The sequence below is a fragment of the Crocuta crocuta genome, unplaced genomic scaffold (assembly GCF_008692635.1).
Source record: "Crocuta crocuta isolate KB4526 unplaced genomic scaffold, BGI_CrCroc_1.0 scaffold4, whole genome shotgun sequence".
Classification (NCBI taxonomy): Eukaryota; Metazoa; Chordata; class Mammalia; order Carnivora; family Hyaenidae; genus Crocuta; species Crocuta crocuta.
In genome coordinates, this window is record NW_027529996.1 from 839,805 (window position 1) to 864,517 (window position 24,713).

Sequence of the window (24,713 nt, forward strand, 5' to 3'; positions counted from 1 at the left end):
AAGGAGCAAGGGAATTGGATATCTCTTGACTTGATTTCCTTAATTCCTATGCATACATATTGTAAAATTATGACCATATTATATATGTTTTTTTCATTACATAAAACATTAAGTATTGCAGGTCATTAATACTTCCATCCCCAAAGACTATTTCCATAGTTATGCTCCAATGTGTATTAACAACTCTCTGTTGGGTTTTTATGTTGTTTTCCATCTTTCACTATTATTAACAGTGCTTTAGTGAGTATCCTTGTTTTTGTGCATATCTGCTTATTTTCTTTGACAGATTCCTAGAAGTGGATTTTTTGGGTGTGTACATCAACATTTTACAAATTTAGGATAAATATTGCTAAGTTGTTCTCAAGGAAGGTAATTTCAGTTATAATCCCATAGTGATATGTAACAGTATCACTTTGAACCATTCTTGACAACATGGATATTATACTTAAATTTTTTTGATTATTTGCACCATGAAAAAATGCTGTCCTGTGGTTTTAATTTTTATATCTTTGATGATAAGGGAAGTTGAATATTTATTGGCTATTTATATTTCCTTTGTGATTTTATGTGTTGTAGATATTACTATAGTTATTTTAATAAGAATGTCTCTAGCATTTCATTCCCAGGTCTTCTCGAATCTTCCACTTAGATAAAGAATTATAAAAGAGGGAAGAAGAAGTGCAGGAATGGGGCTGATGTGAACTCTGGAGCCAGGCTCTCTGGGTTTGAACCCAGTTTCCTGGGGGAATCTTCCTGGCTGTTCCACCCTGGGGAAAAATGTGATTGGCTCTAGCTGGTAGACTAGAAAAGGAAGAGCATCTTGAACCCATAGCAGTGACTTAATTTTGGAAGTAAAGATGGATAAGGCTTTCTGAGACACGTAGCCATGACTGACAGCTATGTCCACAGAACCCATTCCTAAAATAAAGTGTGAGTCAGGTGCTCCATTGATTCACTGTTTTGAGACAGTCTCTAAAACTCATGGTTATGATTTCCCACAAAATTGTCTCGTTGCAAATGAGGACATATATTCTCTTGAGAAAAAGAAGGCAAGAAAAGGCCATGAGGAATTTGTAACATAATATAATGGTTTTGGGATCTTTACCTATGATATTCTCTCCTGAAGGCTATTGAATAGTTAAGGCACGATAATGACCGACATAAATCAATGGGATACTCTCTTACAAAACTGTCTCACTGCAAAAAAGGACAAAGATTCCTTTTACTAATTTTACTTTCTCCTTTAGTTTACCTAACTTCTTTTGACCTACTTATTGATTTATTCCATGTTGGTGTTAAGAATCTAGCTTGTGATTTTAAAGTCACTCCTATTAAAATAATAGTGGCTTTCCTCACTCCTTCCAGAGACCTTGTCAAAAAATGTTATTTTTTCCACTTCAAATATAGATCTAGTCTACAAATACTGAAGTGATAATTAGGGCTTATGCAAGATTGTTTCATTTTAAAAATTAGCTGCTTTTTTTTTAAAGGAGTTACTCTCTAAATCTTTCTTGTTCAACAATATAGCTTTAAAAAGAAGGCATTTTAAAGTCATGACTTACATAAATGATTTAAGTAAGAAATGTGTGAGGAAAAGTGATAAACATTACTCATTGACCCCTTTTGTGTTACTGTTTATATTTCTTATGAACACATTTCAGCATGTATCATTATTACAGCTTTAGCACATAGCATATGGCAGCCTGCTAAAATTAGAATATATTCTAATTTCCCAGTGGCCTTTTACTAGGCCCCTAGAAAATCCAGGTGCACAACCAAAAATTAGTAAAAGTGAGAGGATGTAATTGCCAAGTTGTTAAAAATTTCTTTTCTGGAGAGAAGCCACAGTAATCAAAAGAACATGACCTAGCAGCATTAGTGAAGGTGAACCCTCTTTTGAGATTTTTGAAATATGAAGGAAACCGCATTTCTTTTTTGTTCAGGATAGATGTTGCCATTTCTGATAGCTTTTCCAAAACGAGATTCCTCATTTCATAAACTAAAATCTTCAGACTTCTTTCTGCCGCTCCCATTCCTGCATGGCTTAAATCTCTTCACAGGTACCCTCCTGTCTCCTCCTCCCCACTCCCCATCACATTCTTTCCTGACTCCAGGACTTTGCTCCTACCATTTCTTATGTCCAGAATGCCCTCCCCATCCTTCTTTTTGTGGATCGTTTCTGCCTTCTGCGGGGAGCGGTTCCTCTGTTACAGCATTTATCACTACGTGGTACTGTGATTAGCTGTTTGCCTGTCTCTTCCATTATATGGGGAGCACTTTGTGGGACCTTGTCGTACTCATCTCTGTATCCCCAGCATCTGGCACAATGCCTGGCACATAATAGATGATCATTAAATGCTCTTTGAGTCCCTGAGCCAGCAATTTTAAAATATAAGCATTGCTTTGCAGGCTTAGAAATGTTCTGCCCATTCTCCTTGATTGGCGTCATTATCCTGCCTTGGTCTAAGGAAGCAAAAATGCCTTATACTCAGTGGTTCTTCCTGACAGCTTTATATTTGAGGCCTTTGTCAGACCCTGAATTGAGAGACTTGATAATCTGCTGCCAGCAGTTCTGTAATTCCTTTCCTTATTACTGTGACGAGCTTCCTCTGACTTCCCTGGGATCATTTTATCTCAAGGTGTGCCTTTTAATGCTGGCTAGAATGGATAGTGTGTTTCATTCAGTAGGCTTTTATTACGCAGTTAAAGCAGAAGAAGCCATATGGTAGTTAACTAGATATGCAGAGGGTTATCAAAAGGTGGCAAATAAACTGGCCTTGTAAAAGCAATGGCCTGTTGACTCAGCCGAGAATTGGCATAGCAGATATGCAGGTACAGAAGAGTATTGAAGTATACTAAGTGGCATGGAATTAAAATCATGTGTTGCATAAGAAGGGAATGAGGTAGTGTTCAACCACCTAGAGTAATTAAAAAGATACATTGATTTGCATACTTTAAGGTCTTTTTATAGCACATGGAGGAACAAATGTAGACTTACAACATGTAAGGGCTGGAACGAATACTAGGCATTATTTAAAACTCAACTTTCGCATTTTAGAGATTAAATGGCCTTAAGTGGTTCACATAAGAACACAGTGCTAGATGACATTAGGGTTAAAACCAGAATCTGCATCTTCTGACCCCAAATCCCTTACTCTATATTATACTCTGTTGTCTTCTTATTTTTTTTTTAATGTTTTATTTATTTCTGAGAGAGAGAAACAGTGTGAGCAGGGGAGGGTCAGAGAGAGAGGGAGATACAGAATCTGAAACGGACTCCAGGCTCTGAGCTGGCTGTCAGCACAGAGCCTGATACGGGGCTCGAACCCACAAACCGTGAGATCACGACTTGAGCCAAAGTCGGACACTTAACCGATTGAGCCACCCAGGTGCCCCTGTTGTCTTCTTATTATTTAAGTATAGGTGAAATACGTGGCATTGGAATCACAGGACAGTCACTCTCTTAAAAAGTACTGGCATCAAGAATTTACTATTTTCTATTACCCATAGCCACTCGTCTTTAATGGGAAAAAATTCTCAAAGGTCAGGGTGCATATTTTCATTGTCGTGCTTCATTTTTCAATATGGCTTTAAGTTTCAGGGATGAACTGTATATGCCATACAAGACATTTTAGATTTGAGACTTCACCTTCATTCACTGTAGGTTTTTTGGGCATTGCTGTGAATGATGACCTCAGAGTCTGGACCGACTCCGCTTTCCTAGTGATGACCAGAGGCTGAAATTCAGTTTTGGGGGAAAAACTGGAGCCAAATGATGCTAGCCATAAAACTGTTCTTGTGTACCTTTATTTGTGTGAAGGGAACATCCATTTGCTCTGTTAACATCACAGCTGAGAATGTGATGAATATGTTTGAATTTCTTTAGGACATAAATAGCTAGTTTTGGAAATTGTACTATGAGGGGTGGGAAGGGCATCTTGTTTTGAAGTTTATTTTGCATTTTATGTGTACCTTTCTTTTACTAAATCAGGAAAAAGAAACATGGCATTTTAATGTTCTTAATGAAATTAATAAGATTCCACTTCACTTACTGCTTTATAGAAATGAAAATGTAGAGAGAACATTTAAAAGGTAAAATGAAAAAGAAAACTTTTGTTCTATCCCACATGTGGTGCAGGGTTTTAAATTTAGGAATTATTGAGTCATCCACAAGATGAATTCTAGTTGCAATCTCTTTTAGATTAAGCAACCATTAGCTGTGTTCTGGAAATTCTGCTTTGCAGTTTATGTGTTAAATACTGGATTCTTACAAGGATGAACATTCTCCAAGGATGATTAACAGCTCCAAACTGAAGGAAACAGTCTTAAGAGTAACCTTTCAAAGTTTTTAGCTGGCGTCACTAATAGCCAGTTGTTTGGTGGCTGCAAAAACCCAACAGACTTTCTTTCTCTTCCTGTTTCTCCATAACTCTCTTCATTGAAAAATGTTCCTAGTTTAATTCTTTTAATTATATCATGTCTCCCTGTTTTCCTTGGGGTATGTGATAATGGTGTAATTTTTTGCCTTACTATTGTAGATAAGACTGGTGCTTTGAATGAATGTGTTAGAAGTGTTTTAATTCCTTTGGGTAGATGTGTTCCTTTTAATTACTTCTCTGGATTTGCTACAGCCCTAATAAAATTTCCTTTCAGAAGAAGAGATGACAAATAAAATTGGGATATTTGTAGTACTGCCTGAATGTTATTAAATCACGTACTTAGTGAAGATTGACATTTTTGGTCAAATAAAAAAATGGTAGCAAAATACCAGCATGGACTAGACTGTTTGCATATAGTATTAGAGTCAGTGGAAATGAAAGTAACACTTATCGTAAACTGATTTTAAATTTGTTTTTGAGGGGCGTCTGGATGGCTCAGTCAGTTAAGCATCCGACTGCAGCTCAGGTCATGATCTTGCGGCTTGTGGATTCGAGCCCTGCATTGGACTCTCTGCTGACAGCACAGAACCCACTTCAGATCCTCAGTCTCTCTCGCTCTGCCCCTTCCCCATTCACATTCTCTGTCCCTCAAAATGAAATAAACATTTTAAGAAATAGTAAGTTTTTTTAAAAAAATCTCCATTACAAAAACTATTGGAGTAGTTCATGAAGTAAGGAATATTCCTCCTTTGTTTGGATCAATATGGTCTATTTTGCTGCTAATCATGGTTTTAGTAAATTAAGCTGTTTTAAGTAAAGCTTTTCTCCTAAAATGTTCAAGTTGCTTCATCTGTTTTCCTTCTCATCCCATGTTTCAAATGAGACATTATAGACAGGAAGGAATGTTTTTGTTTTGTAATGAGGGACATCTGGTTGAAGGGGATTATCATGAACTCTGAGGTTGGACACCAAGTGGAAAAAACGAGATTCTTCTGGTGTTTTGGGGTATAGTCTTTGTGCCTGTCTTTAGGTGAACCCTTTTATATTTCCCCTTCAAAAAATTATTAGGCCAGGTATTATTTTACATTTGTTCCCTGATGAATATTATTTTTATTTTCCTAACCAATAGAAACCATTTTCTGTCTTAGAAGTATCAGCTATGTTTTCTGGCCTTGTATCATTCTCCAAATTAATCAATGCACTATTTAATTTTTACCCATTTTTTTCTAGAAATTATGTAAAATAGCTTATAAGACACATTCAACTGGACACGGAGCCTATTTAAAGCAAAAACAAAAACAAAAAAGTACAGCTATAAGAAGGAAGAAAAGTAATGCAGAGCTTTAAAATGGAGTTGCAATTGGACTGAAAAATCGTACTGTCATGGCAAACATGAGTGAGCACAAGATGTCGAGTAAAAAAGTATCTATGCAGTTGATAGTACATATCACATAAAGGAAACTAATGATCAGATCAGGTGACGTACAACTCTTCTTGCTATCAAAACTAGACAGAATTTTACCTTAGGCATTCTGTCTTAATTGCAAGAAAGAACTCATTTGATGGTAAGAAGGAGAAGCTGACTAGATAACTATTGTGTAAAGCTACTTGTTTGCTGCAAGGGCAGACTCTTTTTGGAGCATTAAGAATGTTTGGACCCCTTGAATATTGTTTTTGTCACCCAAACTTTTGCTATATACTTAGAGGTCATAAACCTGAGAATGTCTTCTTTAAAGAGATGGAAATGTATCTGTTCAGAATTGCGGGTTGCACCCAGACCCTTCCCTCTTACCACAGTGGACTCAGAATGTGCTCCCTGTCTTCACCGAAGGATTTGATAAAGATACTGAACAGGACAGGACCAAAGACCTTGGCCCATTAGATTAGGGCTTCTCTTCTTATCTGGGGTCTAGCTGACACTGAAGTGTAGGAGCAGGGTGAGGGGTGGTGTTTATGGACCAAACCCCTGAAATCTTATATAGGATATTATAGCTTGTGTAGCTTTCATTGGATGCATAAAGAACTACTCATTTTCCCCAAAGTTAGAACTACAGCATTGGAAATGTCTGCAGATTTCTCAGGCTATCAAATACTTCTGTAATTCTTCAGGTACTTATCTACTATCTGCACATCAAAGCAGTCTTCCTGTTTTCCTCACTGCTGTATCTAGTAGGTACTTAAATTGTATTTGTTGATTTTAAGTGAATGTATCAAGTCATATTTCCCTGCTAAGTCTGTAGACTCTTTCGTGAGGAACTTGGTCAGGTTCTTTGTGAAATTACATTCTACTTTTCTACTCCCCAGGGTGCTAGCCTGATCTGCAAGTTAATGAAGTTCATCCTGCATGCCGTGGTCTGGGGGGAACTTGTACTCGTGTCTCGCAATAGTCTTTTCTCTGCTTAATGACCTTATAGACTATTTGTGTAATAATCCATTTTAGAATACTGTTGTGAATCAAGACCCTGTTTTCAGAAAGAAGTCTATTTGCTTCTCTCCATCTGCTGCCATTGCTACCATTTTTCACTGGTCTGTAATTCTGTGACCATATTTTCAGGCCCTTTAAGAATCCTGGGTTATAATTTTTGTAGGTCTGCAGGCTAGTATTCAGAGAATCTATCTCTTCTTGGAATTCAATTCCTCCTTAGCCCTATTAGTACTGCCCTTTCCTTCTTCCTAATGGGGAAGTCAGGAGTAAAATGGAATTGAACTGCAGCACTTTTTTCTATCGTCTCTTTCAAGCAGTGGTGATTATCATTTCTGGATTCTCCACCACCAACAGCAAAATCATCCCAGAAACCACTCTTTCATCACCTGTAACATTTTGGACATGACTCATTTCATTCTGATTTGTACCTTTTGACACACCTCTCAGAGTTTCATGTGACTCCCATTTGCCCTAGACCACGCTGGTCCCTCTTTTGTATGAGCGCTTGTAAGATATGAGGAAACGTATAGCCAACCATGTTATACCTCTTCTACTCTGCTTTATATGCTGTTCTCATCCTCAAGGTGATCCGTTTTCATCTTGTCAGAATGGGGGTTTCAAAAGCCTCATAAGCCTATTTATCATCTAGAGTCTGACCACTTGATCCTGGTTTTTTTCCCCCCTGTCAACGTTTTCAAGTCTGCTTTTCTTCAAAGACTAGGATACATTTCTGTGTATGCCCAGGATTCACTTCCCAGTCCACTGCAAATTCCAATTTTACATTGTCACTTTCTCTCAGGGATTCCATCATTTCTACTTTACCAAGTTTATCCTTATCAGTTATCCTTATCCGATAGAAGTCCAGAATCATGATTTCTCTCACTTTTTCATTCTGAAATATAGAACATGTCAGAAGGCATTGTAGAATTTTTCAGAGAAATGTGGTGATCAAAAAATGTTCAAATAATGAGTGTCTCTCATGATATGACTATCTTATATCTGAGCCACTTTGACACTCCTATTAAAAATACATCCTCTACGTCTTTAGTTTGGTGAGTACTCTGATTATATGGCCATTAGTGTGATATTCTTTATCTTTTTAAACTCATGGTAAATCTACTTTGCCACATATCATCACTAGGTCTGTGGCTTCTCAGGCATGTGTATATTTTAGTTGACATAGCATGTTCTTCTGTGAGCTTGTTTTCACTGGGCATTGTAGAATATCTGTTGGCATGAGATCCAGTGAACCAGGTTTTAGTCATGACTACACAGTCATATTTCCCCCTGTTGTTAAGGTTGCAAATTTGTTAATAGCCTAGCCACTCATCTTTTCAGTCTTTGTGTGTTTATATATAGATATCTAAGACCATTTGTAATTACTTCCAGGCCCTTTTAACTTCTATGTCATTTTGTCGTATATTTTTGCACTAATTCTATCATCTCATAGCATGAAGCTTCATACAATATGTACGTTCTTGCTCCTTTGGATTTTTTTTTTTTTTAATTGGTTTTGTTTGTTTGTTTTGCTCCTTTGGATTCTTGGGAAGTATGCCCTGCATGCTGACCTTCCTTTTTCTGCACATTTTCTCTTCATCTAACCCAGAGACATCCAGAACACCTCTGCATCTAACTTGTGATGTTTTTTGTTATGGCCCACTGCCTCCCTCTTCCATTTTTCTGGTCTTCCACAGTTTTTCCTAATTTGGGGTCACTTTGTGTTTTTCATGATTCTAGACATTATTGCTAGCTGTCGTTGCCTTTTTTTCTTTCTTGCCGGAAGAAATTCATCCTAACCTGTTTTGAAAGTTAAATGACTCAGGAGAAACACCTGCAGTGTGACCCCTCCCCACCCTCCCCAAACAGCCCTCACCTAGTATCACAGTGAGGTTTGCAGAGTCGGGCCCAAATTTTGCGGCTTTCACAATTCACGTCACTAGAATGAATGAATGAATGAGAAAGTTATTGCCTTGTAGCTCCTCTATTCCCTTACCTGAGATATAAATAATATTTTGCCAAGTAAAAACAAAGACAGTATCACCCAGGGGTGAGTTCTTATCCTTGTCTGAGCTTTAAAATAAAAGTTTTCAGAATTATAAAATAGAAAGGGTATAGGGCAGAGAAAGCAACCTTTTAAAACAAAGTTCAAATCAATAATAATTAACATTTCCTAGCCTCTATTTTCCTGCTAATGACTGAAGACAAGTACTAATTAGAGAAGCCTCAAGTGTCTCGGCTTCTAGAAGATGAACCAGATGGTGCTACATCAGAGCTGTGCCTTGCGCCAGCCAGAGGTCTGGGTTGTTCTTAGCTACCTTTCCTCCATCTTGAGTATATTTAACTTAAATATGCTCACTGCTTTGCACTGAGACTTTTTCTTTGTTCTTTATTTTCTCTGTTCCCCACTTCTGATTTCAGGAATTCCATTTCTGCCATTGTTAGTGAGTGTTCTTGTGAGCTTGTATTTTTACTTTCACTTTTCTTAACAAGCTCATTTTATTCATCTTCTTCTCTTCAGATTTCCTTTAGCTCTTATGTTACCGCCTGATCTCACTAGACTTGTTTCCCCCACGTTGGTTCTTCCTTACTGTTCTTTCTCAAAATCACACAAAGCCAGCACACAAGGCTTCAGTCCCTTCAATAGCTAGCATTAAGATAGTTCTGCCTCTTCAGTTTTTTAAAACTCTTTTCACAGATTTTCTGAAAACATATGTTTTATTCTTTTGGTTTGTACTTCAAATAGTTTCTTCCTTTGCTATGAACTCTGCTAACTGACTCTAAGAAAGCTTTGATTTTTTTATAGAAATTTTCAGTACTGTTGAGTGTTGATACTGTTTTGACAAATGCTATACGTGCATTTTCTACAATATGAAAATCACTTCTAAGAATGACAAAGCATAGAACTGATGACATTCATGCAGATTCCTGCTTTTTGTCAGTTGTTTTACCAGGACACCTGCTTTCCCTGTTGGTTGTGAAAGTCATGATGTCGTTACCCTTGGTAAAGAAACTTTATTTTAACTCGGTGTTTTTTGTCAAAACTTCCTTAATTGGAAGCAGAAGAAAATAGTGACTGGTTACCATCTGCATTTCTGGTTTAAATGATAAGTATTATTATTATTTTATCATTATTTTTCTTTATGTTTCTTGTCCCTGCTGAAGGGCAAAGGCAGGGGAACCAATTAGGAAGCTGCTACAATCATTCAAGCAAAAGATATGAGGGCCTGGACTTATGGAACAGCATTAGGCATGGAGAATAATTGGCATTATCTTTAAAAAAGTAGTCAAAAGAGTTTCCTTATTTCAAAAAGTTGTAAGTGCTTTTAGAGTTTAGAAACCACAGTTTTGCTTTGTTTTTGTTTTTTGAGTCTCCCTGCTTTTTTTTTTTTAATGTGTCTTTTTGGTACATGTCTGACTACTTAAGGAATTTATGATATCCTCCACTTACGCATTCTCTAGTTTGGGAAATGACATACTTAGTGTCTATTGTATCTTTTAAAAAAAGTGTAAGTTTTTCACCCCTTGATTATCAAAATAAAGTGGAAAAAAATAACTTGTACTGTTACTCAGAGATAATAAGTATTAATATTTCTGTGTATTTTTTTCTTTCTGTTTTTTTTGTAGGTAGAGAGATAATTGTGCCAAAGATATCTATATCTACAAATGTTTATTCATACAAAATCTTACTTTTTATGAAAGATTAACACGACATGTCATTAAGTATTATGAAAGCATAGTATTGATCCATCATGTGGATATACCGTATATATTTTACCATTATCCTATTGTTAATGATTTAGGTTGTTTCCAACTCAATATTATTGTAACAAATGGTATGGCGAGTATTTTAATGAATTATAAGTCTTCATATATATCCTCAGGGTAATGGCTTAATGTATAAACAAAATTTTAAAGTCCAGAAACTCTTTGAAGGCTTGAATTGGATAAGTATAAAGGTGTCAATGAGCCCTGATGGCTAAAAGTTCCAAGCTTTGAAGAGGTAGTATAACACTTAGCTGCTTTGCATTTCCTGTATCCACTCTTCTTTACCTGGTTGCCACTCTGATTGGGAACTACCGGAGTGTAGGGAAGTTTTGGGGGGAAGATACACGTTACAGTGATATACAGTGCAGATACAGATTAGCCTCCCTGTCACTCAATTTCAGATGAATGCAGGTATGCATCTCTACCCACTATGTCACCTTGGATGCCCACATGTTTACTGACTCTTCCTTGGAGTTTTTGTTTGATTTTCTTTAAGAGCCTTCTAATTATCATTGAAGATGGCTTTTGTCTACCACATCCTGGGTTTGGTTTTTTTTTTCCTTCAGCTATTTGGGAGCAGTGCACAATAACCAAAATGACTCTTGTGATTCCTGGTATTCTTTCATTGGAGGAGGAGTGTGGTGTGGGCATACATGGTAGAATAACATAAAGAGTGCTACTTGACCTCAAAGACTTCTGGAGAGTTCAGTTCTTAGTTTAGGAGGCACGTTTAATACAAGTGACTTTGCACAAGTTAGTTTATTTAAGCAGGTAGTTCTTTGCTTTGGATATGACATCTACTGAGCTGACCCAATAATCTTCAAAATAACATTTTTTTCTTGGCACCAGAAAGATAGCACTTTGGCACCAAAAACATTGATTTTAATTTGACCTTAGTTTTTCTTGATCATTGTTATTCTGAGTTTCCTTTTATGTTGATGTAAAGATACTATTTCATTTGTCCTTTTTTCCCCCCAGCTGACATCTTTTTTAAATGTTTGTTTATTTTATTTTTTTGTAAATATAATTTATTGTCAAATTAGTTAACTTACAGTATATACAGTGTACTCTTCATTTGTCCTTTTTTAAATGAATTAGGAAATAGCAGACTAACTAGGAGATTTCATGCTGCTATAAAATGCCCTTTTGCTCAGTAAGTGACTTTAATTCTAATCACATTGAGCATTTCTAGTGATGAGTTAATATTTTCATTTTTGAATTTCCATATTGAAATTAATGATCTGTCGTTAAGTAAAATTATTTCAGCAATTGCAGTTCTATCATGATCGTAGGACGCTAATAACAAATAATTAAAAACTGTTACAAATAGCATTTGTATCTATATTTAAAAAGCCCTTCAATTGACCAAGCAGATGTTGTTACAGATTTTTGTCTTTGATATGATAAATCTCCCATTAATTTTGAAAATCATGGTTTAAGGGATGTGCTTTCAAGTTTTCCATAGTTGAGTTGCAATTTGGGAAAGTTCAAGCAGCTGTACTGAGAAACCATTTGACAACTTTGTAACTGAGGCTCTTTTAGGCAGAGACTAAGTTCTGGAGCTTTATGTTCTATATTTTATGTTCAGACACATGTATTTGAATTTCTTCTTTTTTGTGGTCCAGAAATATCTGTGTGCAGTGTTCTTTCTTTTACATACATACATACATATATGTATGTATGAATATATATACATATATATTCTCTCTTTTACATACATATATATGTATATATATGCATACATATATATTTTACATTGTGTATCCAACCTAAGTTGGAGGTAAAGATGCATATACTTCACTTTTTTCAAAATAAAAAATGTTCAGTTTAAGCTCTCACTAATTAAATTTTTTTCTCTTTGCCTAGGTTGAAGAAATTGTAGATATTGGATCATTTGCCCCAGAAGATATCCATATTCCTAAGATTTATGTACATCGCCTTATAAAGGGAGAAAAATATGAGAAAAGAATTGAGGTAATTGACTTAGCTTCTTTGTTAGAATTTATGAATCTGGTCATCAGAGATTATGTGTCCCTGGGGCCATTCCAGATGGTAGAGAATTAAAGCTGAATGAGAAGTCTTGCTTTGGATCTTAGAAGGAGCTTCTCATGTGTCCATCCTAAGGGGACATGATTGTCTGTGTTATTGTCCAGCCCAATAGTGCCTTGCGGTTACAAAACTGTATATCACCAAGTTATGTGATCCTCTAGGCTGTGTCCTCCAGGCTTCTGTAACTGTCCCAATTTATTACAGTGCATAGTTTTTACTGGCTGTCCTACAGGGTAGGGAAGGCTTTAGCCCTGCTGGATTCTTAGTCAGAAATGTCTATCAATCTTGAAGTTGCTTTGTAGTGTATAAAGTCGAGAAAGTCATTCCCCTCAGTGTTGGGCTCTGGGCAGCTGGTGGATATGAGATCATGGCAAGGAGTAGGCGTCAGGGGCATTGGAGATTGTTCCAAGGCCACTGAGATCATTAAGAATGCTCAGCTGGAACAAAATTGGTATCAAACTTCAGAGTTATCTAGGGGTCAGTAACAGAATAGGCATGCAGTGAGAGGTACTGGGGAATCAGAGATACCCTTGACCCTGCATCAAACAGCAAGACATTTTGTAATCTAAAACTAAGGTCAGGGGGCTAAGGAGAGGGGATGTGGGACGTTTGCAAACAGAATCAAAGTCTATGTCAAGAAGAGTTAGTAATGGAAGTACTTTTCTGGCTGGTTTCTGGATAGTTTTATGATTTCTGTGATGCACTTGTAGCAAAACCAGTTCAGACTCTGCAGGTGGAAATACACAATTGGCAATACCAACACCTGGTAAACACATTCTGACAGCTGGGCAAAAACAGTCCCAAAGTCTGTTCCTTGTTCTTTGTTCTGGCTCAATCCTGGAGCACCTGAGGAGAAGTCAGGTGTAGAAGTCACAAGACTAATAGCAGTAGCAGTCAGTGTGACAGCAGCAGAGGAGCTACTTGCTTCAAAAAGACAGAACAGATACATCTCCCTCTTCAAATAAATCTGGCCTCTTCCACTTCCTAAAAAAATTATTTCTCCCATCAAATACCACCCATGTTAGTCTTTAAAAAAACTCTGTTAAAAAATGAAATCTGGCCATGTGTAGCAACATGGATGGACCTTGAGGGTGTTATGCTGAAGCGAAATAAGTCAGGCAGAGAAGGACAAATATCACATGTTTGCACGTATAGGAGGATTAGGAGGAACTTAACAGAGGACCGTGGGGGAGAAGAAGGGGGGAAATAGTGGGGGAAAGGGAGAGAGGCAAACCATGAGAGACTCTTGAATGCTGACAAAAACTGAGGACTGATGGATGGGGGAGGGGGAGGGGGGATAGGCACGGAGAGAGGCACTTGTGGGGATGAGCACTGGGTGTTATGTGGAAACCAATTTGACAATAAACTATTTGTAAAAAATAAATAAACTTAATTGGAAGTAGAAAAAAAACCTCTGTTATATTGTAGATTTGCTTCATAGTAGTAATGGGAGAGACCTATGTTTTTTTCCATTAAAATTTTAGACTTCAGCAGTGAAAAATACAAGATATACCTCAACCATGAATAATTTATATCTGTTTATTTTAAAGCGTTTATCAATCCGGAAAGAGGAAGATGTAAAAACCAAATCTAGTAAACCTGGAGATAATGTAAGGGAACGTATCATCAAGCGGGCAGCTCTTGAATTTGAAGATGGCATGTATGGTATCCTTTATCTTTCTGGGATGGGCAGAAACATAGCCCTCACTTTTTCTTTTCTTTTTTTTTTTAATTGTTTTTAATGTTTATTTTTTTTTATTTTCAGAGAAAGAGAGAGAGTGAGAGAGCATGTGCAGGGGAGGGTAAAGGAGGGACAGAGAGAGAGAGAGAGAAACCCAAGCAGGCTTAGTGCTGTTAGCACAGAGCCCAGTGTGGGGCTGGAACCCACGAACCGTGAGATCATGACCTGAGCTGAAACCAAGAGTCAGGCCCTTTACCAACCAAGCCATCAGGAGCCCCTCCCTCATTTTTTTATATTCATCAGGCAGCTAGGCCTTCTGTATAGTAATTCTTTTCTAGTCCATTGTAATTTTTAAAACAATGGATCAATTTTTACAGAATGTGGCATATAACCTAAAGATATCAAGATATATGAAATTAGAATTATGATCTGTTTGCCCTCTTGAAACAAAATGGCAACTAAAGTTTGCTTAGCTATTTTCTAATATACAATGGATTTCAGTACAATTTGGCATTTGGCTAAAGGTTATTGGGAAAAGAGATTACCTAAGATGAGGGTTTCAAATCTCAGAAGTACTAGTTATAACAGTGCTATTTACCTTTTCTGTGTTCTGACATTTGCATACTCATTGAAACATAAGATTCAACTTCTTAACAACTCCTTGTTTCCTTTCACAAAGATCCCATGAGCACGCCCTTTTATGTCCAATGCTTTGTAAGGGTATTCAATGAATGATTGAAATTCTGCTTTAGATACTTTGTCAAAAAAAGAGAAAGGTTGAGATACTTTTGTACAATTATTATTCAGATTAAAAAAAATTTAATGTTTATTTTTGAGAGAGAGAGAGCGTGCAAGCAGGGGAGGGACAGAGAGAAGGAGACACAGAATCTGAAGCAGGCTCCAGTCTCTGAACTGTCAGCACAGAACCCAACATGGGGCTCAAACCCACAAACTGTGAGATCATGACCTAAGGCTGAAGTTGGACACTCAACTGATTGAGCCACCCAGGTGCCCCTTATTATTCAGATTTTGAATGTGAGAGTCTCTTTGCCATTTTGCTAGTTTTCAGTACATCAAACGTTGAACTATTTAATAACAAGTAATGCATATAAATACAAATAGTGTTTAATAGAAGTAGTATTTGTTGAATGGTAAATACACTAAAGCCATACTTAAAGGCTTCAGACAGGAGGAACTAGAAACATGACAAGTGTCTACATTCTGCAAGTTCCCCTGTCCATGAATATCATCTTTCAGACTGATACTGTCTGGGAAAACTCTCTTTTTCTACTTTCTTTTTACCACCCCCCCCCCCCCCCCCCATTTNCCCCCCCCACCTCACTTTTCTTTGTTTTCCAGTTTATGCCCTGTGCTGTGGTGAGAGTTCACATAGGAGAGAAGAATACAATTGTGGCTGCTCTTCAGCTTTTCTATCAACAAGGTGTATAGGCAACCAAGTGAACTTAGAAGGTAGAAGCTGGGCTCTGGTGTTTCTTCTCACCTCTAGTCATTTGGTTTCCCATTGACATTTAAACACTGACTATATGATAACACTAATTTTAGATACTAATGGCTTCTAGTTGTTCTTTAGTCACTGTTACTCTATTAACTATGAAAAATATTTGTAAGTCAGTTCATATAAATGGTCTTCCCATATCACCTGCTCTTCCTCAACCCAGAGTACATAGACCTTTTTACCCCTGGCATTTGACCCACTAAAAAGTATCGAGGAATGCTCATCCTGTGTCATGTCCTGAAAAAATGACAGAATATGATGAAAGCATTTGTAATATGGGTTGCCTTCTCTGAAAATACTCACTCCTAATGGGAAGAATAACTCAGTGTGGTCTGTACATCACTGTGAGGAATGAAGCACAAAAAAAACTACACTAGCTTGTGATTTACAGCAGATGAACCAAGTAACTATTGTCATACCTTCATCGAGTCCCTGTGTCTGTGAGCAGTGACCTGGTTCATGGAGTTGGCCTGCCAGCCCTTGTAGTCTGTAATATGGCAGCACATACAAACTTTATTTCTTCCGGCTCTGATTCACAAAGATCTCACTGTTACTGGAATCACATCAGAGTGCCGTCATCCTGTGGGCTAATTCTGGCTCACATGTCGTGGTCCAGGAAAGCATGGACAGCAGTTCCAGGCAGTGTGAATATCTCTGTCTGATAAGGCTGCTTGTGTTGAGAGGCAAGATTAAATCTACACCACTGCGTACAAATCGGGACCCAGTTTTGATCATTTGAGGAAGGAGATTCAACACTCTGAGTTAGCTCTCTGATGCCTTAGCTCAGCTACTTTTTATATGGTCTCAATTATATTCACTGAAACTTACACACCTCCCCCTTCTTTATGTCCTAGAGAAGATTCACTCACCAATGAATGTTATCTCATTGGCCCAAAGGAATCATTACAATTTTAGGCAGACATTTTGGTATTGTCAGAAAACTCTTTTTAACTTAAAAATGATAGCCTTTTTTGAGAATATTAGATCATTATTTTTAGTTGGAGTTTTAAATAGTGAAAAATACTTTTAAACAAAGGTCAAGCATGTTTAACAATATATCAGTTGTAATAAGTAGTAATAACATCAGTTCAAATTTCCTAAGCACATTAATGAAAATAAAATATGCCTTAACAATAAAAATGACCTTTTGGCTAGTCTTCTGAAGCCACTACTTTGATATCTTTATGGGAAAGCATAGTAATGTTATTGAGAGATTTTTCTTTAAAAAAAAAAAGTGGAAAGTAGTGCCTGAAGGGTGATGAGAGAATGTAGTCAGTGATTACATTTAGAACAAATGCCTTTAAAATTCAGACATTCAGGTTTATATATGTAGCAGATTTATGGCATAATTTATTTACCTTTTTTGCATGGACCTTAACATCTTTTTTCCCCAGCTAATTTGGGCATAGGAATCCCACTTCTGGCCAGCAACTTCATCAGCCCAAATATCACAGTTCATCTGCAAAGTGAAAATGGAATCCTGGGTTTGGTAAGACCAAAATTAAAGTTTTATTTATCCAGTCTCGATGGAGAATGAGATAGTCTATACAGTGAAATCTTCTTCTGAGAGTTGTTAGCTTAAAGTTCCCAACCTTATTTTTTATTTCTTTTTATCATAATAAAATATTTCCCCCCATAAAACAGTGTTAAGTGTTGTTTTTCATGTAGGAGATGGTAGTTTCCTATGTGAGCTTTCTGACTGCTCCTCCTTCCTTAGCTTGTCACTGTCTGTCTCCCCGGGTGTATCTGCCCTCAGAGAGACCTCACAGTGTCCTGTTTCGATAACTATTTCTAACTTTTGTGTGGTTGGAGAAGATAACGAAGGACATTAAGAATTCTGTATTTTATAATGATCAATAAGACTCTGGATGAGTAACTAAAAAGTAAGGTTTTTACTTGAAGAGGGACATTTTTTGACAGTTGATTAATTTAAAAAATTCTTCTCACCTAATTGTCATTTCAAGACCAGGCTGTTCAAAGGGGAAGAATTTTCTCTTCCTCAAGATTAACCTTCCAGATGAGCTCAGTGTTCTCACAGAATTTGGGCATACTTTTTATTCAATATTCTAATAATATTAAGAAATACTTCTGCTTCATGGATGACATTTTTTATATAATATTGAGTATGGCAGAGGTTATTTATAGTTTGGCCAATTTATAAGGTTATTAATCTTCTGTTGTTCTCAGGAGACCTTCACTGTTAACGCAATGAAAATTGTACATATGTAAAATGTATATCCAGTCTTTAAAACATGAATAATGATCATGAGCATATAGGTGACACTGATTGGGGCAGTAATCTTGACCAATTTTAAAAGCAGAAAACTTATGAGCCTGAATAAAAGCAGATTCATATTATAGTCAGAGACTCACATACCTTCAAAATGTGATTATTTCTAGAGTGACCAGTTCCCTCACTTTGAAGACAAGGGAAATGATATATCTTACCCATGGTCAATGTTTAAAGGAAAATTTACACAGTCCTAAAACATTAGTTGCCACTTCAGTTTATCTAAACAATATATGTTTGGTCCCTCTTTCTGAAAGTATGTTAGAATTTTTCAACTCCGATTTCCTCACTTTTGGTTCTGTCTTCTGCCTTTCCCCCCACTTTTTCTATTTCCTCCTGTTTTGTTTACTATGTGTTATGTTATGAAACTACTCACCCCATTCAAGTCATGTAGAGATGCCTTGTAAAAATACATACAAAATTAAAAAGCAAAACTGAGAGTAACCAGGCAAAGGAAAAATAAGAGCTTCAAAACCTAGGTGTTGTGAGACAGAAAGTTAGGACTCCAGATTGGGGCCTTTAGATGCGGTATACCAAAAAGATGAAACTTTGCCTCTCCAGATCCTTCCCATCCAGTCAGCAGCCATTTTGTTTATAGTCACTGATAACTACCAGGAAGATTTATGAATAACATTGGTTGCATAATAGGTACTAAATGATTACTTTGTTTTTTTTGACCTATGTTTCTAATAGCTTAACATTTCTTTCAAACTTTGGTAACTTTTTGGATATAGTTTTTATTTATCACAGTTATTAGTGTAGGAAAGACTAATCAATGTAAGAAATAGCCATGAAAACATTGGAATTACTTTTAAAAGGTTCCCCTCGAGTCTTTTGATAGTAATTTCCCAAGGTTTTTAGAGAAGTCATTTATATTACAACTTTAGTGTGTGATTCAGTGAGAAACTTCTTTTACTAATTGAACTTGTGCTTTTGACAGGGCCCATATCCGTCACAAAATGAAGTCGATGCAGATCTAATCAATGCAGGTAAACTCCCTCATTACATGTTTTTCCAGTGTTTTCCTTTGCTATTTAGTTTTTTGGCAAGTAAGAATAAGGAGTTGGGCTTGATTACCACTGTGTTTTTCACTGAGGAAGGGAGAGAAGACTTCCCAGTCTCTTTGTCTGGTGTGCTCATCATTTATTATTTAGGGAAGAATACGATAAGGGAGAAATTGTAGGTGGGGCTACGTATAGTGGCAGGAGCTTTGGTGGGTAAATCAGTCAGGGTCCTGGCTATATATAGAGAGCACTTCCAGATAGGGTTATCATGAGAATTAAAGGAAAGAACAGCTTACAAGGGTATGAACACGATTGAGGGAAACCGGGAAAGGATGGTGAAGCACCACAGGGAGTTATTATCACCCTGAGGCCTTAAGGGACAGTAGTGGGAGAGGGCCGCCTAATAGGAACATAGTTCCTATTAGGAACACAGCCATCTTGCAGAATTCTGGGTGAGGGATGGGAGTCTCTTCTGGTGGATCTTCTGCTTGTGCCTTCCATTGGCCAATCCCAGGTTGAAATGTCTGCTTTCTTACAATGAGAAGGATGACAAGTGGATACATCTAGGCAAAAAGAAAAGATCTGGCACACTGGGGTTTTTGTTCTGAACAATACTTACTGTCCTCTAGTTGTCATTGGAGTAGGAGAGCATCCTTCAAAGGTTCAAGGGTGCTTAATGATGTACTCTGCCACTCAATGTGACCCAGTGATGTGAGTAATAAGAGTTTTTTTTTGAACTGGGACTCAACCTGTCTTCTTTATTCCCACATGCATATGCCTTGCCTTTTTTTTTTTTCTTCTTCTTAATTTTGACTGCGACATAGAGTTGTGTGGTAGCAGCCTAGAGGAGAAAAAACAAGCCAGACCTATTGGCCATTGTCACTGCCCAGTTGCCTGAGGTAACACTGCCACCCCGTTGGGGCTGAAGATTATCCTTAGAGTGGGACTGTGCATAAGAAGCTGATTTTTATATTCTAGTATGATTTTCATTGCCCTTTTCCTCTTTTTCACTCTACCCCCACAAAAGTATTATTCTTATTTCACATTCAAAAATAGTACATGTAAATCTCAGAAGAGAAGCAGTATTAGCTGAACATAAAGGCCAGCTGCCAAGCAGAATTGATGTTTGATACTTAGAATTTTTGGAAGTAAAACTGCTTCTGGTTGAATAGTTGAATTAGCTAACACGACTCAACCCTGAAAGGCCCACTGTGATAAAGCAATGACATTTAACTAAGGCTGTAATTTAATTGTACTGTACCCTTTAGCAATAGCTCATTGATCTGTGAAAATATTTGCTGCTTGGTTTAATTAATTTATGATGTTAGTGAGTTATTTGCAAAATGAATAACTCCATTTTCCAAATTTTAGGCCTTAGTTCATAAAACCCACTCTCATTGGAAAAGTAGTTAATCTTTCCAATGACTGTTGGACAGTAGGCATTTCTGATTCCACGAGCTTAAAAGTGGCTCAACCCTAATGAAGCCACTTGTTTTATTATTTAACTTCTGAAGTACATTGTATAATGCTTTGTAAAACAATAATTCATTGCTTTTGGGAAGCCAAGCTGCAAATCAGTTTAATGATATTTTAGCTCCTTCACCAAAGCTCTTTTTGGGACTTAGGTTGCTTTTGATTTTGGAGCTGCCTAAATTAGGGAGGAAATAGTTTGAGCTAAGAACTCAGAAAACTATTTGTGGTCTCCTCAACTCCTCAGATTTGGAAGTTACCTACAAGATCAGCCCATTGTTTGTGTTAATTCGAAAGGAGTTTTACAAAATCCTCTGGAATGAATACCACGAGCTACATTTCTGGGTATAATCACTGTATTAAAATTTTAAAATAACACAACTATTTCTCTTTTGTTTAAATTTTTTTAATGTTTTATTTATTTCTGAGAGAGACAGCATGAGCAGGGAGGGTCGGAGAGAGAGGGAGATACAGAATCTGAAGGAGGCTCCAGGCTCTGAGCTAGCTGTCAGCACAGAGCCCAATGCGGGGCTCAAACCCACGAACCATGAGATCATGACCTGAGCCGAAGTCAGATGTTTAACCAACTGAGCCACCCAGGTGCCCCAGAATAACACAACTATTTCTAAGGATCCCTTTTTCTAAATAATGATTTCATGGGTTATGTAAAAATGAATTGCCACTTGCACAGCACTGTTTGGTTTGCAGGATAATTTCTTACACATATTATACACATATTTGAGCCTCAAGTAAAAACTTACTGTATAAACTGGGAAACTGAGGCACAGAGGAGTGATGTGATATGCTCAAGATCCATTGCTAGGGACTGGACTCACACACAGTCTGCTGTCCTGGCCCCTGGCCTTTTCCTCTACTCGTTGAACTGTACTCACTGCTGACCTGAGTTTTACAAAGGTACAGAAGGCAGTGCTGACAGCAGCATTTCAGAGGTCCTAGTAAGGTTTGCAATATTCCAGTGCACTTGTACAACTTCCAATCAGTTTCATGTTTTAGCTTTCTTTTTCTTCTTAATTAAAAACATTTTTTAATGTTTATTTTCAAGAGAGAGACAGAGTGTGAGCAGGGGAAGGGCAGAGAGAGAGAGAGGGAGACACAGAATCCAAAGCAGGCTCCAGGCTCTGAGCTGTCAGTACAGAACCCAATGCGGGTCTCAAATCCACAGACCATGAGATCATGACCTGAGCAGAAGTCAGATGCTTAACTGACACGATGGAGCCACCCAGATGCCCCTTAGCTTTCATATTCATGTACATTTCGTATTCTTCTCTATTTCTTAATTGTGTTTTCTTAGTTAATTAAAAAATTTATTAAGTTTATTTATTTAGAGAGAGACAGCATGAGTAGAGGGGGCAGAGAGAAGGGGGAGAGAGAGAGTACCAAGCAGGCTCCATGCTGCCAGTGCAGAGCCTGATGCAGGGCTTGAACCTGCAAAACTGCGAGCTCATGATCTGAGCCAAAACCAACAGTTGGACACTTAACCGGCTGAGCCACCCAGGTGCCCCATGTTTTCTTATTTTAATTTTCTTATTTTAATATTTAATATCAATGTTTTAATGACTTACCTTTGATTAAAACTGCTTTAGAAAGAACCACCATGTTAACCTCATGGCTTATAAATATCCCTGGCCCCTGTCATGTGCTTCTAGGGCAGTGGTTCTGAATGAGCAAGCGGGGGATTTTACTCCTTTGGGGACATTTGACAATGTCTGAAGACATTTTGTATTGCCAGTGTTATTGGCAAGTAGTAGGTAGAGGCCAGGGATGCTATTAATTACCCTACGATAATGGAACAGCACCCTTCAAAGAGTTACCCAGTTCCAGATGTCAATAGTGCCTTCTCTCGAGGTCCTCATGTCACAGCTGAAGAATCACAGGCCTGCAGACTAAGGTACAAATAGTACAGCATTCAAGATCTATCTAATGGCTGCGACTGCCCTCTCCAGCTTTATCTTCTACTATACCCTTCAAGGACTTCTGTGTCCACCCATACTGAACTAATGGGTCTATTCTTTTTTTTTTTTTTAATTTTTTTTAACATTTATTATTTTTGAGAGACAGAGACAGAACATGAGCAGGGGAGGGGCAGAGGGAAAGGGAGATACAGAATCTGAAGCAGGCTCCAGGCTCTGAGCTGTTAGCACAGAGCCTGACACGAGGCTTGACTCATGAACCATGAGATCGTGACCTGAGCTGAAGCGGGACTTAACTGACTGAGCCACACAGGTGCCCCAGTTGGTGTATTCTGATCATGCCTCGTGCTTTCCCTTCTCCATGACTTTGCTCTTCCCTGCATGTGTCATCAAATTTGTTTGTTTTGTCCCTTTCTGCATCTCCACCTCCTTATCACTAATTTCCTATTGAAATGTGTTACACCTGTCCTTCAGGCTCCAGTTCATTTTTCCTCTCCAAAACCTCAGAAATGCCTCTGCTTTGAACCTGTAACACATCTAGTGTCTTTCATTTTGCCTTGTAATTATTCACATATATTTGTCTCTCTACCTGAATAGTATATTTATTCCTTTTGCTTTGAGCAGTGGTTCTTGAAGTGTGGTCCAGCATCAGCATCAGCATCACGGGAGACTTGTTAGAAACAGAGATTCTCGGGACTCATCACAAGCCCACTGAATTACAAACTCTGGGAGTTTAGTTCAGAGATCTGCCTTCTAGGTGATTCTGCTGGGTGTTAAAGTTTGAGAACCAATAGCTTAGGACATCGTGTTTGGTTTGTAACACTGTTCAAGGCACACAGCAGACATTTACTTGATATTGAATAAGCAACATGTTAAATCATGAGCCAAAGGATTCAGTAACTATGAAATTGAATAACTGTGTTTGCCCCAGTATCATGAAAGGAACTAGACAAATGCAGAGAAAAACTGGAGGAAACAAATCAATAGGGAATAGTCAAATAAGGAAGTTATTTTCCTTTAAGATATTGATAGTATTGTTGATAACAGTTATTTGTTGACCAGATTTGGACACTGTATTTGAAAAGCATGGATTCAACTTTAGGATATCAATTTTTATTAAGATATTAGATATTTAAAAATACTGACAACTAACTTGGCTTCCAGAGAATGTAATTTATAAGATGCCAGAATATATTAGCAGGTGTCTGACAATAACTATTTTTTATGAGAGTTGTTTTCTGGGCTCTTAAATAAAACTATGCTTCATAAATCACATGGGGAGAGCAAAGGCTCTCGCACCAATCTCCCAACTTTCCTGTGAGTGGTAAATAACGCCTTCTATGTACTGTCAATTGGTGGAGATTGCCCTTTGAAAGTCATTGTGATTTAGCACATGGAGAACAAGGAATTGAGATTTTTATGTTTCTCTGCTTTTTTGTCCTGTACATTCTCGTCCCTTGGACCCCATAGGACTGGTGAGGAACCAAATATACCGGATATGGAAGTTGTGTTAGGATCAAGTTTTGTTGTATCATGCTTGTCCTAAAGCTTAGAGTTCCCAGGCTGGTGTATAAGTCCACCATATAAGCCAATTACTGGGTAGCACTTATTCCTAGAGGGCAATGGCATTATCTCTTTTACAAGTAGGTTTGGAGTGAAGACTGTAACAGTGACAGTAATGAAGCTTATGTTTATGGAGTCCTTTCTCTGTGCCAGGTACCAGAGTAAGGACTTTGTATACATTTTTTCATTTAATCCTCCAAATCTTAATCTAAAAGCCCCTACTGACCACACCAGAAAGTATTCTCCAAAGCTTTTCGTCTTACAGTATTTTGAAAGATGTGAAAATGTTTCCCCTGTTTAGAATGAAACTCCTTTTGGAAATAAATATTTCAGCATGATGTAAATAACCTTTCTCTCTACTTGAGCTCAAATGGAGAGGGATATTGGTGGAGAATTTAGCTTTCAGGCAAGGCTTGAGAAGCTGAGGGGACAGCTGTGTTGCACAGCTGGGCATGATCTGACCACCCTGGTCCTGTTGTCTGGGAGCTTTTCTCTTTCCCAACCCTGGAATCATAACTTTTCTTCCCCTTGTTTGACTGCTTGATTACACTGGGATAATGCATGGGATGTTCTCATACAGTTGACTTCTATTTGGCAAAGTGGCATGTGAGCCCTTTTCTGGTTGAGGCCAGATTCTTCT

At 37.6% G+C, this 24,713-nt stretch overlaps 1 protein-coding gene across 1 annotated transcript in view; it reads left to right on the plus strand.

Moving 5' to 3' along the window:
* OXCT1 (3-oxoacid CoA-transferase 1) overlaps positions 1-24,713 on the plus strand; it is a 132,956-nt gene that overhangs the window by 51,502 nt on the left and 56,741 nt on the right. Inside the window, exons 8-11 of the mRNA XM_077763440.1 lie at positions 12,436-12,543; positions 14,169-14,283; positions 17,210-17,304; positions 19,046-19,094. Coding sequence (XP_077619566.1) covers positions 12,436-12,543; positions 14,169-14,283; positions 17,210-17,304; positions 19,046-19,094 — 367 coding nt within the window. The remainder of the gene's footprint in view (positions 1-12,435; positions 12,544-14,168; positions 14,284-17,209; positions 17,305-19,045; positions 19,095-24,713) is intronic.